General features: G+C 39.9%; 1 protein-coding gene across 2 annotated transcripts in view; it reads right to left on the bottom strand.

Annotated features, from left to right (window-relative positions):
- Window positions 1-1,056: 1,056 nt before the first annotated feature.
- The window catches only part of DOK6 (docking protein 6), a 401,706-nt gene continuing 383,278 nt past the window's right edge, over window positions 1,057-19,484 (bottom strand). For both annotated transcript variants that reach the window (XM_059894815.1, XM_059894816.1), the window contains one exon: window positions 1,057-4,986. In XM_059894815.1, the coding sequence (XP_059750798.1) occupies window positions 4,847-4,986 (140 nt within the window). In that variant the 3' untranslated portion in view covers window positions 1,057-4,846. The remainder of the gene's footprint in view (window positions 4,987-19,484) is intronic.

Here is a 19,484-nt window from a genome sequence, read left to right as displayed (position 1 = left end):
TTCTTCTACATGATTGCTTTCAGAGCTAGCTAGCATTCCATCTATTTAGAAAATGTGTCCAACATCTCATGATACTTCCCCGAGAGTCTATGAACTATGCCATGCCTCACCTAGTTGTAATAATTGTAGAAATGATACAACAAAGATTCACATTCTCGAGTAAAAAAGGAAGTATTTGTGGTCGTTTCAGAGAAGAAAGTGGGTGAATCTTTCGAATACATTGATAGAGAATTCACATGTGAGGCTGTTGACCTCTTATTTAGTCCCCAGCCAGTGTCACAGCTAATACATCTTCGTGTTGAAACTCAGATGAGGTTGACCATACGAAACTGATGCTCGTGTCACTGAAGAGACATTTAACCATGGGTGTTTTGTGATGATATATTCTTTTGTGTGCAATAATTTTCACTAAACTGAAGGAAGCATACTTGATACGTGTTGTCTTTCTGTGGTAACTTCAAAACCTGATACAACCGATGTCTTCTTCTTTCAATTGCATACTTAGTACGAGGTGAAACTAGTAAAGAAGGCCATGTCTGTGACATAGAACTGAGGTCAGATTATGAAGACAGCAGAGTCCCAGTGTAACACTGGACACTTCATTGGAGTTTTTGTAATTTTATCTAAACTGTTGCCCTACTGACTAGTCCCCCTCCTCTTACTCTACCCCCTCCATGGGAAATTGCACTCCATAGATTTCATAGGCTAGAAGTTCATTTGTGTGGTGTATCATCTACTATAATTATTAACACAGGTCTAGTGGCAAAGTTCTATCTATTTTGAGAAGGCCAAGTTTACGGGATTATAAAGTATAGTTAATGACTGATAAAGCAGTTTGAAATTGTAAGGTATTGACAGACATGATAGATTTGGAGAAAATGTATAATTTTCACTTTGAGCAGTTTTTAGTAGATTGTTTGCTATAAAACACAAAGTGTTAAAGGCCTAAGCTCAGCCCCACTAAATGTATACTGCCCATTTATTGTGCTGTATGTGTTGTAAAAATCATATCTGGACTACAATGTTTTTACAAGAATATAATTTTCTTAGCTTGTTTTCACGGTAGCATTAATGGTCAATTTTAGTAAGTGGCTCAAATAATCAAGGGAGTAGTGTAATCATGCTTTTTTACAGAGTTTTCTGAGATATTGGCCAAAGAATGAGGGGCAGACATCAATTTTTATGATGTTTTTAATATCTACTATAAAGATACCACATGCAATAAGTTGGATTTATAGAAACTACTAACAGTGTAAAGTTACTTATCAGTCCACTGCTTCTATACTGGACAGAAAGAATAAGTGGTTAACCATTTTATAGGTGATAAATTATTTTCAAACATAATTGCCCAATGAAGACAGAGGAAAATTGTACAAGATACCAGGACTAGTACTATAGTTACTACTTGTTGGAAAAGGTGAGGTTTACTTTTAATAAATACGTTTCACTTTATTTCACATGCTCTATCAAACCACATCTTCCTTAATATATAAGTAAATATATATTTCTTATTTCATTAAGTTCAAATTGTGGCAGTGGCCAAAACCTATTGATTCATAAATATTTATTGCATAAACAAATTAGTTCTGAGTGCCTATTATTTGTTTGATGACTAAGAGAAAGAAGTGTTTTCTTTTCCCTCCCACCAGAATAGTAAACCATTGGGTCAAAGTTATTTTGTACTTTTCTACATAATTATAATGTCACGTGTACAACAATTAATATTATCAGAACAAAAAATTGGGGACATAAAAAATAAATCCCTTCAGGTAATCTTTCCATGAAATGTGTACGTCTTCCAGGCTTTCTCTGCTCTCAGAAGATCCTTTATGACTTGGGTTCTTGACCACTGCTTTCTTCCAACTCGATATGGAAACTGTGACCACCTTCGTCCACCGGTCTACATCTGGATGGAAAGCTGACTGAGTCAGTTTCAGAAGGAGCTGAAAGATGTCTTTGGTTCATAGCAGTCACTCCCTCACAATGAAAAAGTCACATGTATATTAAAGAAGAACACAATTACTGAAGGGAGAAAAATGCTTGCAAAGCGTAGAGGCATCTTTAGTCAAAAACCTACAAGCTCAAGTGAGTTGGATACATGCCTAGGACCACTCTACTTACTCCACTGGTGCTGGTTTTATGACCTTCCAGCAGACTGGTTCAGTAAGTTTTCATCTTTGGTTTTTGCAGAATATTTATCTGCTTGTCACTGATTACAGTGTGCATTGCCTTATGCCAAGTATATTAGGTTACTATAAATTCTCCTATCTGTTCATTTAGCAATTTTGACTTAGTTGCAATTTTAGGTATAGTTAGAGGAGCATGCTAGAATAAATCTCCAAAAATTTATCACGAAATCTTTTACAGCATTATTCTCATTGTGATGAGATTGGCTTAAGGACACGGGAAGGAAATTTCTCTCTCACTGACTCTTTTTTATGACATTATTTTCTGAATGAACCGGCCCAAGGTTATGCCTGATCTTTGGGACCCCCTCAGTTACACTCACTGGTAATGATCACAAGCAAACAGTGTTCTGGAAACTACTTCATGCAGGAATCATGTCTCCCACCAAACAGACACAAGAGCAGACTCGTCTAATTAGCAGAATCCCCCCGGACCCGCTGTCTGTGCTTCTGGCACAGTAATAAAGCTGAGACATATACCAGGACCCCTGAGGATCTGTCCCCCTAAGTTCCATGTAGAAACTTGTGGTCTGTAAGCAACAACTCGACCGAGTGAGCCGCGAGAGGCTTGCTTTGAGCGCGGCACCCCTGGGAGCTGTGCTCAGATGGTCTCAGCTGGGAGTTGCTCTGGTGTGTTTCACTCGCGGCATTTCAAAAGCAAATGCCATGTGCTAAAAGTAATTCAGAGGTGTTCAACCCTGAAAGCTGGGATTTCAGGGAAGGCTGTATCATCGTCAGGAACCAGTCATCCGCTCTTATGCTGTGTCAGCAAAATTCACAGTGCAGAGCATTTGAGTAATTTTCTTTTTATCCCTGAAAGCTTAGAATAATTATTTTTCACAGCCACATTAACTCTTATGATTAGCATCTTGGGGGCATTTTCAGACTTATCTGAGAGATGTGGAAAATCTAGGCAGTTGCTATAAGTGCAAATTTATCACGGAGGGACTGAATACTGCTTTTACCACGAATAACTCTCCACAATGAATTGTGACTGCATTCAAGCTATGGACATGGATGAAAGAAAAGTCTTATCACAGATCAGCAAAAAAGGTACCCTTTCAACAGACTAACTTTGAAAGCTTAAAAAAATTTTGATATTGAAAAAAATATCAGGTTTTCATCTTACATGACCTGGGCTCGCTGTTCTTTAAATCCACCTTTGGAGTATTTATGAGTTGACCATCTTAGGCACGTGGCATCAGATAATTCGGGCAGAATGATTTTTATTTTTACTTGAGTAAACTCCAAAACTAAGGGCAAAAATACCTATGTTGACCCAAATTAGCCAAACTTCCCCAGTTCACGTGGAAATCACCACTTCCCTTTAAATCTAGTAGGTTTGTCATTAGTCTCAGGAATGAAAATAACTTTTTTTTCTGGATCCATTTTCTCTTATAATCCCAGCCAACCCATATCCAGTAAAAGGAAAGTAAAGCCCAGCCAATTCTGGTTACACAGTAAATTACAAGCCTCTGATGGCTCTCTGAGAACAGCATCTGTCACACATAAAATGATACCTACAATCCTGTCCCTATTGTTGGTCTCCTGACTGCAAAATGTCTGATTTCATTTAAAGTGTACTTTTATCTCTTTCTTAAACAGATTGTCATTTAGAGTCCTTCTTTTCCTCGAGGGTAAATGAAAGCCAGTCGAGGATCACACCCAATCTTCCCCACGTAGCTCAGAGGGGGCCAAAGGGAGAAACATCGTCACCAACAAGGGATTACTGAACAGAAAGACAGTGCAGTGACGTGACGTGCAGCCAGACTGGTTCCTTCGCTTCCAAAGTGGTCCCCCTTTTCACATCGTCACCTCTGTTTGTCACAGGAGCAGACGTGACTACATGAATACTTTGCCAATAAGAAGCCTTTTTTTTTTTTTTACAGCACTATTTTAAACATAGCTATTCAACATAACGATCTTAATTTTAATGCACCAAATAACAGTTTTCAACAATTTAAGTGAGCATATCCTGTCACTCTCAGCACACATTGATATATACTTGTTAGATATAGATGGATACAGCAATATCCATATCTATATTTGTCTACAGACACACACACACACAACACACACACACACACAGAGCACACACACAGAATAGAGCTACAAGGCCCTGCTTAAGAGTGTGTTCTAAATTTCGTGGGCGTGTTCCCTTGTCACTGGGCTTATTTATACGGAAAGTTGTGATGCCATTTGTAGAGCTTATTGGATTTGTCCCTGTCGAAACCCTCCAAGCCACAGAACTTGTGGTGGGTCACCTTTCTAAGGACAGACCTCTCCTCAGGTGGGAGGACTGAGCTAGGAGGACAGGGGCAATGCCTTCACCCAGGTACGGTCCAGCGTGGGCGACTTCTCACCCTGCCCAGGCTTCTGCTACTGTCAGACTCAAAGGATTTTATTTAAATGACTGTTCAGACGATTTGGATTCTATTTTTGTAAAACGTAGACTCCCCCGCAAGAAACTCAGTAAATAAAGAACTTAGCCACGGAATCAAGGAAGCAGAACTCCAGTTTTTAACCTTCCACTGGGAGCGGGGATAGACCCGACCCATTTCAATGTTCCCTGCAATTGGTCCTCCGCGAGGTAGAGGGCGCGATGGCCCCCAGGCAGGTCCGGGCAGACTGTCTCTCTGGTCTCAGCATCTCTCTGGGTGTCATTGGATGAGGCTGGAGCTGTAGCTGAAGCCGTAGCTGCTGGACCGGGACAAGGACGGCTGCGTCTCTTCGCTCTGCTCCGAGGCGTAGCTGGGAAACGTCTGTGCACGTGACATCTTCGAGGCCCCGAACCCGTGACCTGGAGAGAGAAAAAGGAAGGAGAGCTGTACCAAGAAACTGACTCCGAAAAGCGCGAGGTGAGTAGGTAAACATGGAGAAACGGCGCCTGGTTCCTTGGTGAGTTAAAAATGTTGTATGCAGGGCTCAATAGTTTCCTTAGTGTGTCTTCTCAAAAATTCTGGATGCCAGAGAGCTAGGGATCTCAGACTTGTACTCTCCTTCAACCTTTGGAACAAAAGCACAAAAAGCTTTTCCAAAAAAAAAAAAAAGCTGTTTTTGATGGAGAGCCTGTAAGCGCTTTCTTTTCTTTGATACTTTTCAGCGTACAGAAGCAAATGACATACTTCTTAAAACCTTTTGAGCAGGCAGACTACACTTTATCCTAACCCGTCACCATCAATTATCAGGAAAAAGCTTTCACAGTGATTGCGTTCCAGGCCCTGGCTTCTCCTGGCGGGTTTGTGAGTAACCGAGCCCACTTCATGATATGGTTAACCCAAACGATAAACCTTCATGGTTACTAAAATGGCCTCACAGTTAAGTCTTATAGGAAATTTATTTCTATGATTTTATAGTTCAGATGCACCCCTGCGACGAGAAATTTGTTTAATGCAAAATCTAGAAATGATTACTGGAAAACTAGCAGAATGCTAACAACGTAGGGAGAAAGGATGCGTTCTAGGGCTTCAGGTGAACTTCCCAGGGGTCTCCCCATCCTTCTTAATCAGTCAGTAATTGTTCTTCACACGTGAGAATGATGATTACCTAATGGATGAGCTCAGTGGGGAGAGAAGAAAAAATACAGTGTGCTCTGCCCCCTCAGAGCTTCTGTTTCACTCAAAGCAAGAGATGTATTGAGTTTGGTTTATATTTTTTCTCGTCTCTATGGCGAGGAATCCAGGGAAGATGATCTGTTAACACAGAAACATCAAACATGTCATCAGTCTCCTCAGGTGGGGCTGGCCTTCGCAAGGTCATGCACTGAAAGCCAGTTTCATCGTCAGGTGTGTTTGGTGACTCGGAATCTATCCGTGTCGAGTCTGAAGCTTGGGATCCAGGGAGGAAATGCAAATGCCTTGGGCAATAACAAGGTAATTAAAGTGGTAGAACCTCTTAATGTTAAAAAGTCGTGAGAGCAAAATCTTGCTTTCGAGATAAAAATCATTTTCGTTTCATTGTTGGCCTGGTTCTCTCATGAAGACTCAGCAGCAGGTCAGGGAGGAGAGGCCTGGGCATTTCCTACTGAGGCCGTCCGGTCTGCTCCTGTGCTTCTGCCACCCAGCCTCCTGCTTCTGAGTTTCCAGACCTTTCTGCTCCCTTCCCTCCCTCTCCCAGGGTCCTGAAACCCCATGTCCTCTCTGTGCTCCTTCAGGCCTGAGGCGGGCAGGGCTGCCTTGCTGTTGCCGTCTCTCACGTCTCCTTACTGGTTCAGTAATTGGACCGACAGCTGATTCGAGGGTCCAATTAAATTCCATCATCAAATTCTCAGCTAAGTGTGTCTTCTCTTTGCTGTAGGACCCTGAGGAGGCAATGAGGAAGATGAAGCTGGGGGTAGGCAGGAGGGTTTGGCCGTTAGAGGCGAGATCAGCTGGGGCACTTAGGAGTCAGAGCTCCGGGCACACGCGCTGCCCCTGCGGCTAACTCGTTGTAACTGATCTTGAGAGACTTACTTGGTCTCTGGGTTTCGCAGTTTCCTTATCTGCACATTCTGGATGACAATAATGGTATAATATGGTGCTTTTGAGTATTAAATCAATGTGTATCAATTAAATTCATACATGTTAAATGCATCCCCACAGCAAGAGACAGATGCCATGAGGGACTCCATCCAGCATGGTCATCCATAGGGGGCAGTCCATGAAGGCTTCCCTAAGGAGGTGGCCTTTTGACATGATGCTTATACGACAAGGTTGTGATACACTAATCCGATATGGGGAACATAACTTAAAATTTTAACAGTTTGCCTCCTTATCTCACCATTGACTTGCTGGATGATAGTTCAGTTCCCGTAAGAGGAGAGACTGGTGTTCATGAGCACAAACCAGTTGGAAATCCTAATATTAAGACCATGTTCCTGGCCTCGGTTTTATCCTGTTATTTTAAAAAATGTTAGAAATATCTGAAAGAGAGCAATGTGAGAGCACACCTTTAATTCACATTACTTGTGGTCTAAAGGCTAAGGTTTAAGTCGTGAATATAGAAGAGTCTTTGCCTATGCACACAGAATCTAGAATCTTGCGGGTAAAACTTCAATCATGCAACTAAAATTTGCCAGGCATCTACTAAAATAGTTCAGGACTCCACAGGGAAGACAAAGTTATGGAAACCATGGTTCCTGAGTTTCACAAGCTGCTTTGGGAATGATCATCAGACAAGGATAGATAACAGTAAACATCAAATGAAGGGTCCGCACAGCCAGTGCTGTATGGGATCAGAGCAGGACGCCAGCGGAGCTTAGAAGAGCTGGTTACGGAACTGCACACTTCAGTTCAACCATCACCGGTGACCTCTGCTCCGCAGAGTGTGTAGACGCCACCACCACGGACTCTGAAACTGCTGAGTCCAAAATCCAGCTCTGCCATCCCTTTTTGAGCCTCATTTTTTTGCATGGAAAGAACATACTTTCCTAAGGTATTTTGAGGGTTAAACAAAACAACATACAGGAAGACACCTGGGATGGTAGGTACCTAATAAATGTTAGTTTTTTCCCCTTCTTTCTATGCTGAATGTGTCCACACTCTTGTCCGTTTTCTTGTTCAATGTCTACTTTGTCTACCCTCGCAGTGCGCTGTTCTCACTGTGACAGGTTTGGAATATTATTTTCCTTCAAGGTCATCTTGAAGATTTCTTTGTTTCCTCTACAAACAATTTCTAGTCTAATTGGAGATGAAATGATGTTTTTTCTTACCTCAGCCATTTCTTTATGGACAGTTCACAAATGATGCTGTTTCTGCTTATCACAAAAATAACATACCTCAATCAGAGCTGAACATATGAAGGCTTAATAAGTGCTGTTTGATTTTGGCAACAATGAGTATGAGAACAAAAGAGAGAAGTAATTAATCATTTTCTCAGCATTTATTTGAATTGTGCCCTTAGGCACTGTTGATGAGAACAAAACAAAACAAATCAACTTTGTGGCTTAAATTAAAAACTTGCTGGACTAGACCTGTTCATTCCAATCAACAGAGACCCTATTTAAATCCTTCCTAAACTTTCCCCTCCGGACCATCCCCCGAAAGACAGACTCTGGGCATCTGGGGGATGCTGCAATTTAAAAGTAACAAATTTGTTCATAGCTATCAGTCTATCTTAAAAGTCCTTTTGAATTTTCATTTCTACTCCATTGTATATTCATGTTTGTTTTAATAGAAAATAATATTTTCTATCCATGTATTCAGGTAACATTGACAATCTGGGAGAGAAACATATCATATTTACCTGGTGGTTTGAAGTATACTCTGAAATGACACTTCATACCATCCCCTACCCCCTTCCCTCCATGGCAAGTATATGAGCCCCAGATGGAGAAACATGGGTCCACTCCAAAAGGAAGGACATATATTGGATACAGAGGCATTTAAGACATTTGTTTATTCTAACAAAATTACATGACTTCTCCTGGAAACTGAAGAGTACCACGTGACAAGAAAGGTGCAGTGACTCTAGCCATAGAAGGAAAACTTCCTGCCGCATCGTGAAAGGTTCAAACCAGGAATAAACTAGATGGAACACAATGCAGTAGAAAATAACTACCAAATCTGAATGCAGGACCAGAGATTCACATCACACCTAGGAGAGAAAGTGAAGAATGACAGGCTCTTGTAAATATCTTCTCTTTCCTGAGGGATTAAGTAGTACTTTGCTGCCTGCTACAGAGTTACCACTGCTCATTCCCTTTCTGCTAGCTTCTAGTTTTCCATACTTATTAATACCGATTTTATTCTTTACATACAATATAAAGGAAATTGTTTTGGAAGGAAGTCAGAAGATTCCCAAAGCATAAAACTTGTGGTTATTAATTGGTAAGAGGCGATGCCCCAGTAATGCTACGTGCTGATGTGAATTTGTGTGTTTTATTAGTTTGTTAGAATCTGGGGGAGAGGAAAGAGGGTTGTCCCTTTAAATAATAAAACAAACGAAACAAAGCAGGAAAAAACCCCAAATAAAACAGTTGCCTCCTGAAGAAGGGAGCAGCCTGGAATAAAGGCATCAGCGACAAGCAGGACTAGGGGGACACCGGGGAGATGCTGATTTCCGTGGCTAGAAACCCCTTGTTAGGAGAGGGCAGACGGCAGATCAGGCCCGGGTGCTGGAGGAGGGAATGGAAGAATAAGCTGGGGTGCAAAGCACAGGGCTTAAGGGCTCTCACTGCAGTGAATCTGGGGCCAGCAGGTTTTTATGGGATGTTTAAAACTTGTATGTTTACCTTGCAGGCAGGTAAAAGGTGAAACGAGACAGGAGGTAGAAGCAACAAGGGCCATCTCCAGTCTCTTAGTAAAAACCTACCATGTATCAGTCATGCTTAGAAGTGCCCAGGACCTGTAGTCAGTGGCTCTTCTCTAAGCTGTATTTGAATTGTCCTCAGTTTGTTCTAATTACAGTTCAAAGCGGACTGTGTTTTGGTCGATGTTTGTGCTCTCCTAGGGGGGTGCTCCAGAAATGCCTGTGGGGATTCCAGGGTCCCAGGAGCTCCTTGACCCTGGAATAGATTTGCTGGGGGGAACTGAGGCTCGGTTCAGCGCATCTGAGCCACCGGGGAATGAAGATCATGGGTTTCAACGCAGACAGAAAGTGATTTGGAAACGAAAAGCCATGATGGAATAACTGCTGTTCATTGAGCACATATTTCCATGCTAACTACCTTAGAAATATTATTCTTAAAAATCCTCATATCAATATTCTGTAAGACTGGGTAGCTTAAACAACAGATATGTATTTTCTCATAGTCCCGGAGGCCAGTCTGAGGTCAAGGTGCTGGCAGGGTTGGCTCCTGGTGAGAACTCTCTCCTGGGCTGGCAGGGGGTCCTCACTGGTGCTTTTCTCTGTGTGCACTTTCCTGGGGTCTCTTCCTCTTATAAGGACACTAATCCTGTTAGATTTGGGTCCAACCCATATGATATTATTTAACCTTAATTGCCTCCTTCAAGGCCCTATTTCCAATACAGTCATATTTGGAGTTAGGGCTCCAGCCTATGAACTTTGGGGGACACAGTTCAGTCCATAGTCCATTCATTTTATAATAAATAAAATTAATCAGGAGACATTAATCTGAGAAAATGTAGGTGACACTTTTTCTTTTGTTAGGGATTATTATTTTCTTGACCTTTTCTCTGGGAGGTATTTGTACTTGCTAGTGAAATTATGTAATTTGGCTTAAGATTACATAAAATGATTAAACATGACATGTAATTTTTCATCCTTCAAATTGTCAAAAAAAGAAAAATTTTAATGGTTGTTTTATGCCACTGTTTCTGATATAAACTGTCAATTTGCATTTCACTAGTTTACATTCCCACTTGGAGGGTATAAGAGTACTTTTTATCTTAACATTAGATGATATGGATATTAATTAGATTAAAAATTTTGCCAGGTTGAAGGATGAAAAATTGCATCTTATTGTTTAATTTCCTTTTGCTACATAAAGTATTTAAATTTTGTAGTCAAGTGTTGGTGGTTTCTGGTTTTGTGTCTTGAAATAAGTCTTTCTTCATCACAAGATTATTAAAATATTTTCTTATAAGTTCTTTTTATATTTTCATAAATTTCTTTTGCTATCTTCAGCTTTTTAATTTATTGGGAATCTCTCTTGGTTCATGCCCTAAGTTAAGGATCCTGTATTGTGTGATGGTTAATTGTGCTGGCTCTGAAGGAAGACGACTTGGGTTTGAGTTCCCACTCTATCCCTTTACTGTTCTGTCCTTCAAGTACCTCAAGTGTAAAATGGCAATTATAATAGTCTCTACCAATAGGATCATGTGTTAAAAGAGTTATTTCATAATAGCACAGTCTAATGGTGTATTACATTAGTGTTTATATAATATTAACACTAAGAGCGGGGGTACTATATCGTGGTATATGCACACAAGCGTGCAAGCACCACACACACACAGCCCACCAGTTCATTTAATCTTCACAGCCTGCTACTGAAGTAGAAACAAAGCGTTTGCAATAGTGCCTGGCATTGATCCTTTGTTATGAGGTTCATAATGATGTGTCATGGTGTGAGTATTTTTCCAAATACTTTATGAGATTTTTTTTTCAATCAAGGAGCCAAGGTGTCTCATTTCTGGGAAATACTTCTGGATTATTATTATAATTTTTGTGAATTATTTCCCTTCCACCATTTTTCTCTGCTCTCTTTCTCCCACTTCTGTTCTCTTTCTCTAACCATCTATTATTTATATGTTCCAGTGCTGTTCTTATCTTATAATTTTCCAATCTTTTTTATTTTCACTCTCTTTTTTTTGCTGCTTTATTTTGTGGGAGATCTGAGGTTTGCTTAACCTTCTCTTCCAAGCTTACTAAATTATAAAAAAGATTTTACTGCTCTAATTTAAATTTGCAAAAGCTTTCTTTTCCCTTTTCCTTTCCCTCTCTTGTTCTTTCTTTAATATACATTCATACATATATTGTTATTAATAATGGCACTTTCACCCCTAAAACTATGGACCTTTTTTGCTTGTTTCATAAGTGGACATCTAAATATCCTTTACTCATATCTTTAAAAATTAGAAATTTTTGAATGGGAAAATGCATATTATTTAATTCTATGTAGTACCCAGCCTCCAGTTATAAAGAGACTGGTGGGTTAGCAAGTGCATTCTAATACTGAAAAATATCCAACACAATATAGTTTATAATACTTTAATTTGTTTTAAAGATGGTTTAATTTGATTCATACAGAATTACATTTTTAATACCCATTTCATAAATTCTGTGGACTAAAAATAGTCTTCTATCTATTATTCTGGTTGATGTAGCATTCATTTTTTCCTGTTGCTTGCATTTCATTTCTCATGTATTTTAATTACCTACTGGGATATTAATCTTCTACAACTGTGATATTAATTTTCTATGACTGTGATCTCTTCACAAGACTTAGCTGAACTCTTCACTGTTAGCAGAATGCATATGAATAGTTGTGGAAGGTATAAGCAATCTGTGGCAGCTACTAAAATGGTAAATATTAACATGGGGTAATCTAAGTTGAAACTGAGTAGAGAATACATGAAATAAAAATTCATCAATGTTGCTCAACAAGAGGAATGGGAAAGTACTATAAAAATTCAGTTTTTTGAGGAATGGGAAAATATCATAAAATAAAAATTCAGTTTTTTATTTAGTTTTTGAGCTATACATTTTTCATTGCTATTTTCAAGGGTTTAGGTATAAAATTTTGAATATAATGTTAATAAAAATAAGTTATATATTGATACATCTTTGTTTCCATTTATGAATATATTATTTATAGAAAGTTTTAGCAATCAAGGAACTATTCAGGATCATGAAGTAGGGTGTGCCCAGTTCAGGTTGAGATCTCCAGAACTATAATCTGAGATATTTTAACAAGTTTACTGGAAAGTCACATTAATCTCCTGCAAATCAATAACAAGAATACTTTCCAGCTGATCGTCCTCAAGATGATATCTTAAGGAGAAAATGGAAAATTTTATTTGATATAATTCTTTTCCAAATATTTTAAACGAATGCATAGAAACACTTTTCCAAGAGCATGGGACTTCCCTCCATAATGTATAGTTAGAGATTTGAGTTATGACAGAAATGTTATAGAAACAATATTGAATGTCACATAAGTTTACATAGGAAGTTTTCAAAAGAGACTAAATATGAGGAAGATTAACAAAATTATTGAAAATTTACTGTCAGGTTTTCATAGAATGTAGCACAGTTTTATTCTGCAGTAGATACAAGGTTAAGCTTGCATTTAGTCTGAGGACCTCTGAAATGAGTTTGAGGATAAGTGTCCAAAAATCTGCTTAACACTCGACACATCTGATTTCATCTCATTCTCTGTAGAACTTTGCCTAGAATTTTTCCTTCTAGGAATGACTAGGTTGATTTTTCAGAGATCTGGGAAACATTCTGATAATCACAAACAAAATTTTGTCTTCTTAGATTTGTAAATATTTTTTTGTCAGCATAAGACCACAGTGCCCAAATGGTCATGGCTTTCAGACTCTGTATCTCACCATTAGGAATTAGGCCCTCATGATGCTAATAATGAAAGAAAATTCCAGATGGTGAGTTGCAGCAGATGAGATATGGATGTGGGGCGAGGACACACCCTGGAGAGTCTGTTATATCTTATGAAGCCAATTGGATATTTTCTTAATAGATGATAGAAAACTTTTGAATGATTTAAAGATGAGTGATTGGATCGGATTTGCGGTTCAAAAGCTCGCTCATTCAATGAGATGACAGAGGAGCTGTAATCAATCTTTTCCCACCATCACACATCTGATAGATTAAATTTAGCCCCAGATAGAACAATTTCTCACAGAAGGTAGTGCAAAGATAAAAAGAAGCCTCTGGTTTTATGTGCATTTCCTAGGGTTTACTTATAATTCTTCCTGATTTTCTCCAACTCATCAGCATTCTTCCAGGTCCAGTGGGAGCGCTGGAAACTGCTCGTACCGACCTAGAGAAGAATGAGGCCAGAATGGTTGGGTGTGGTGAGGAGTTGAGGACATTCATTCTCATTGAGAAAGACCTACAAATATTTCTTACTATAGTTAAATTAATATTCTGCATTCTCATTATACACTCAGTAAACTGCAGTAATTTCAGAACCTGGAAATCTGAAGCCTAGATAGTTTCTGGTTAGTAGCACTTCCTGGAAAGTCGATATTTCAGTGTCTGTATTGATATTGAAAATATCCAGATAAATAGAGAATAGGAGATCTGAGATTCATGAAAATGGAGTCAAGGAGTACAGGACAAAGGACGTGTTCTGTGGACATTTCTTCTGTTTTATGAGAAACCGCTGCAAAAACCCAAATTACTTTTCTAGGCAGGTTGAGAAATCCTTATCAGGCATTTTATCACCATTGTACCCAGAGACAGCAGTGAAAATCATCTTAACCCCTGGTTAGCTTTTAATTTTTAATTAGTTATCTTTATTTTATTTTTACTCTGTGAGAGGTTGAAATATATTTTCATCAGTTATTGTTTAATATTAAGTACTAATGTCAAAAGGCTAGAAAATGTTTGTAGAATTATTACCATTTTACAATGTCACGTTACCTGTAATGGTTTCACTGAAAACAGGCCAGGACAGGGAAGGGTTGAGAGCACAGGCTCTAAGGCCGGTCCTGGCCTCACCAGGTGACCTCGGGTCGGATACAATCATACATCAAGTATCCGAGTGCTTGACTCATGATATTAGTGGTCATTAATACTGAGCACTAACAGTGTACCAGGAAGTGTCAGATGTTTCACTTATGTTGATTTACTTAATCCACCTGGCAGCGCTGTAGGGTCAGTCCTCTTACTCTCTCTCCCGGGTGCACAGACATCAGTGCTGGAATCCAGGCGGCTGGCTTGAAACTCTTCACTCACCCCAGAAGGTTAAGGCTACCCCACAGTTAGCACAACAGAGAAAAGGGCATGATCTGGCAAACCAAAACATATTTTAGAGGCAAGGGAGCAAGCAGGCCTCATAACTTTTTTTTCTTTTAATTCCCTCAGTTATATTGATTTTCAGAAGAGCACAGGATAATCTGAATTACTTTATTTCATGTTACTTGACTGTGAGAATATGGATATTGACTGTTTTTTCCAAGAGTCTGTATTTCTTTATATGTTTTACATTGATTTTATAATTGTGAAAGTCAGAAATGTTAGTTTCTATCGTTTATTTTTTAAAATATTTAACAATCACTTAATAGAATAAAATGCTAAATCTTAGAAAGTTGTGATCAGTAATCCATCTGGATTGTTCTTGGATTATGTCCATGACAGTGAGTTGGCCAGTGTTACTAAATTCACTCAGTTTCACTACTGCTGTAGAGCGTAATATTTTTATGGAAACCATTTATGTTTACATAATTAATAACATTGACTTAAATTGGTAAATCATATAAAAATTAAAATTTCCTAATTAAGTCAAAGACAGAAAAGCTTTATGTTTCCTTGAGTCTTTATGCCTCTACATAAGTCTCTAATTCTATCAAATTTTAAAAATTTCTAGTACTGGGAAATTTGGCCAGCTCTTTGAGGAAACATATTAGTTTATATTCTTTCCTACACTATATATAAAAATAAATTACAAAGACCTTGAAAAGCGAGTGAAATAATAAGCATTAAAAATCACTAGAAAGAAATCTAGGAAAGTAGTTCGAATTGGGAGATTTTTCTAAGTATGAAAGCAGCTGAAGTTAAAATAAAGGGTCATTTGTCATTTTTTGACAACAAGTCAAAAAGAATCAAATTCTGAGTTTTAACTCCTCTAAAGCTGGATGGCATTCAGTCCTGTGGAGCCTCAATTTTAATGTGACTCTGTCAGGAAAATGTTTATTAGCTACCATTTACATGTTAGAGAACATTTCAGCCTGGATTGATTCACTGAGGGGTCATGACAGTGGTGGTAAGTGGGCTTGAAGTGGTCAGAAAACTATTTTTGTTAAAAATTTTAAAGGAAATTATATTTTTACTTAAGACAAGTCTGCCCAATGTGAGTACATTTTCTATGTGCTTTGGTTGGATATATCATATATATATATATACATATGGATACACACATACATATATACACACACATACATATGTATATATGCACATACGTATACATATATTTCAGGCTGGTAGTACTGTCATCTAATGATTGCAACTTTTGATCTTCAGTCATATGTATTTTACTTAAAACATTTTTTTGGTAGACAAGTCATTCCAAACATAAATCCAATGAAATGATAATGAAAGAATCTCTCAGTGAAGATGAGTGCAACAACGAAGACAAAGAACAGGCATCTCTCAGGAGCTGGAAATACAGAATTCTAGAGAAAGGACCAGGAGGGCGCTGAGAAAGGAGAGCATTTTTGCTTGACCTGAGAATTTGGTACCAGTGTTATATGAATTCGGCCATAGCAAATAGGCCCTCCTGTTCCTTTCAATCAGGAGATTAGAAATGTAATTCTCAGAAAGAAAATTAGAGAAGTTTAGTTGCGTAAGAAATGTATTCCTTTCAGTTGTGAAAGAAGTGCCTGGTAGACCAGAGATGGGACCTTGAGAACTGCTGATTCTGCCAGACTCACAGACTTTACTAGCCTTAAGCCTTGAGCAGAGTTATAATACAGATAATTTAAATGGTTTCAGCAGGTTTAGAAACAAGACTGAGACGGCAAAATACTACACCTTCTAGAAACTTTGAAGCGAAATTGTATGGGGAACACAGGAAAGTTAATATAATTCAGGGTGTGATAGACTTGAGTTATAGAGCCCTGACTGTAGCTGAAGCCTGAGGTTCCTCTTTATCTGTGAAATGAGAACAGTCCTAGGAACTCCCCCTGAGCAGTGGAGATGAAGTGGGACAGTGTAACTAAACCGATGCAGGGAGTAGATCCCAATATGTTGTAGTAATGCCTTCGTTTTGCTTCCCTTTTATTTGAAATGGGTTTCTGGATATTGTTGAATTTACTAAATAACTAGGCTCTGATAAATTGAAGAGAGAATTTATTTCTAAAAATGGAGGAGGGAAAGGTGAGTTGTTTTGGGGTTCCCATTTGGGAAAGCCCAGCAGCTGGAGATCTGATCACTGCAATGTTCTCTGTCACCTACAGACAAAGAATGAGAGGCTTTTAAAATGGGGAAAAGCTTTGTGCCTCTTCAACTTGGCATTCATCAATTAAACAGGGGAGCATGGCCAGAAAACAAAAACTTGTTCATTACTGACAGGTGGTATTTCAACACTGAACCCACCATTCTTCCCGGCCCGATTTCCTGTCCTCCGGTACTTACTATTTCAGTGAATGGCACCCATCAACCCAGCCCAGGTCGGAGAACTCGGAGCCATCCTGGTCTCCATGCTTTGCTGTCATCTCCCCTCCTGCCATCAGCCACTAAGTCCTGCAGGTTCTACCTCTTCAAAACCTTTTTTTTTTTTTTTAATTGGAAATTAAAAAAACATAAGTGTGTATGTCCTTATGTTCAACGTAAGTGTATTTATTGGAAATACATTTCTTTTTTTTTTTTTTAATTTATTTATTTTTGGCTGCATTGGGTCTTCATTGCTGTGCGTGGGCTTTCTTTTTAGTTGCGGTGAGCAGGGGCTACTCTTCATTGCCGTGCGCGGGCCTCTCATTGCGGTGGCCTCTCTCATCTTGGAGCACCGGCTCTAGAGCGCAGCCTCAGTAGTTGTGGCGCACGGGCCTAGCTGCTCTGCAGCATGTGGGATCCTCCTGAACCAGGGCTCGAACCCGTGTCCCCTGCATTAGCAGGCAGATTCCTAACCACTGCGCCACCAGGGAAGCCCCCAAAACCTCTTGAATCCACTTATTTTCTTTATGCTCCCTACCTCTGCCCTAAATTTCTCATCAGGCTTATTAAGGCCATAGCCAGCCAACTGGTCTTCCTGACCAGTGGTGTCCGCCCCGCTCCACACCTGTTCAGGGTAAATGCAAACTCTCCCGCATGGTACTTAAGTACTTAAGGTTCTCAATGGTGGTGACAAGGGTATGATTTGGGTATTCTTTACTCGACCCTCATGTACAAAATCCATCAGTTCCACTCCTCTCCAGTAAAAATCCATGTAAAAACATTGCTTTGCTTACAAGTTTCAAGACAAATCCTCCAGGGCTTCCTTTTAACCACATTGTTGCCCTTAAACTCTTTCCTATATGTATGTGTATAAATACATTCGAACTGCCCCTAAGGACTCTGATTTGAACTGTGCTCACTTCTCCAGCTTCAGGTTTTTCCAATCTCCACCTCCACGTCTGCTTTCACGGCCTCTTTCTAAAGGACACATGGTTCCCAGCTAAAGAGGCTCCCTGACCCGTGGCATGGGCTTCTTTCTCTGCTTGGAATGTCCACCCTCACACTCCTTTGTGCTCAGCTCTTTCAGGCTAATTCCTGTTTTTCTTGAAGAATTCATCTTGGAAGCCTGACACAGTCCTCTGCACCATCTCACCCAGCCTGAGTCTGCTGCGCTTTTTTTTCATTTTTATTTATTTTTGGCTGCGTTGGGTCTTTGTTGCTGCGCGCGGGCTTTCTCTAATTGCGGTGAGCGGGGGCTACTCTTCGTTGCAGTGCGCGGGCTTCTCATTGCGGTGGCTTCTCTCGTTGTGGAGCACAGGCTCTACGTGCACGGGTTTCAGTAGTTGTAGCACCTGGGCTCATTAGTTGTGGCTCGTGGGCTCTGGAGCGCAGGCTCAGTAGTTGTGGCGCATGGGCTTAGTTGCTCCGCGGCATGTGGGATCTTCCTGGACCAGGGCTTGAACCTGTGTCGCCTGCAATGGCAGGCAGGTTCTCAACCACTGCGCCACCAGGGAAGCCCTCTGCTGCACTTTCTTAGTACCTCCTGTATACCTCTTGCTCATCTCTTAACGCTTCACCTTGGTGTCTCTTCTGTGAGCTTTCACCCTGAACTTGAGGAAAGGAAGCTTATTTACCTTTGTCTTTGGAGCCTTGTAAAATGCCAGGCTCACAGCAGGCACTCAATAAATATTAATGAATAAAACTATGAAAAATGCATGCAGCAGCTCACTCCGTGCAGATAGAAGATAGAGAGAAGGACCGATATCTCATCGATTGCCTCGCACGTCTTTGATGGTCAATAATTATTTTGTTGAATCAAAATAATTTAATGATGTCGCCTGGTCCTGGCTGATAGGGAAATGACAATCCCTTTGAAAATGAGAATTTTAATAATAATGTAAGGCTAAATGTGATTGTCAAATGTATGCTATAGGTATAAACAGGAGAATAAGGAAATGATTATTTTTAGCTTCATTATAATATACTGACCCCAACAAATGTACCAATTTAAAAGGTTTTAAAAGATCTGAACAGATGCGAGTTTAGTGAAAAAATGAGGAAAGTGAAAGTTTGTTGGTAGACGATCCTCCATGAGCCTCTTGCATCTCTGCATGTTTTGTGAGCAAAGGCACGGATGGCCTTCTTCTGAAAAACGGAGCGAGTGTCTCCCTCTGGAGAAGAGGGAAGATTTGCTATGTCCCATGCAGTAAGGATAATGTCTCCCTCAGGGACAAAGTTCGGGCTGGATAATCACCCACCATAAAATACTGGGGCTTGTGGTTCCTCTCCTGTAACACAGCCTACTTCATATGTGGGTGTCACCTGACCCTCTCTTCATCTCCCTGTAAGAAATGGGACTCAGGAAACCAGCATAAATGCTGGTACTCTGGCCAGTGCTCTTGCTGTGAGTAATAAAAGGTCCTTAGTCTCTGATCCAGGGGTCTCTTGTCTTCTGCCAGCATCCACGAAACTGCGGCAGGCTGACTGGCTAGCTGGCATGTGGGGTGACATCTTAGACTG

This window comes from Balaenoptera ricei, chromosome 14, assembly GCF_028023285.1.
Source record: "Balaenoptera ricei isolate mBalRic1 chromosome 14, mBalRic1.hap2, whole genome shotgun sequence".
Lineage (NCBI taxonomy): Eukaryota > Metazoa > Chordata > Mammalia > Artiodactyla > Balaenopteridae > Balaenoptera > Balaenoptera ricei.
The sequence above is the reverse complement of the archived record's forward strand: the minus strand, read 5'-3'. Positions and strand labels throughout refer to the sequence as shown.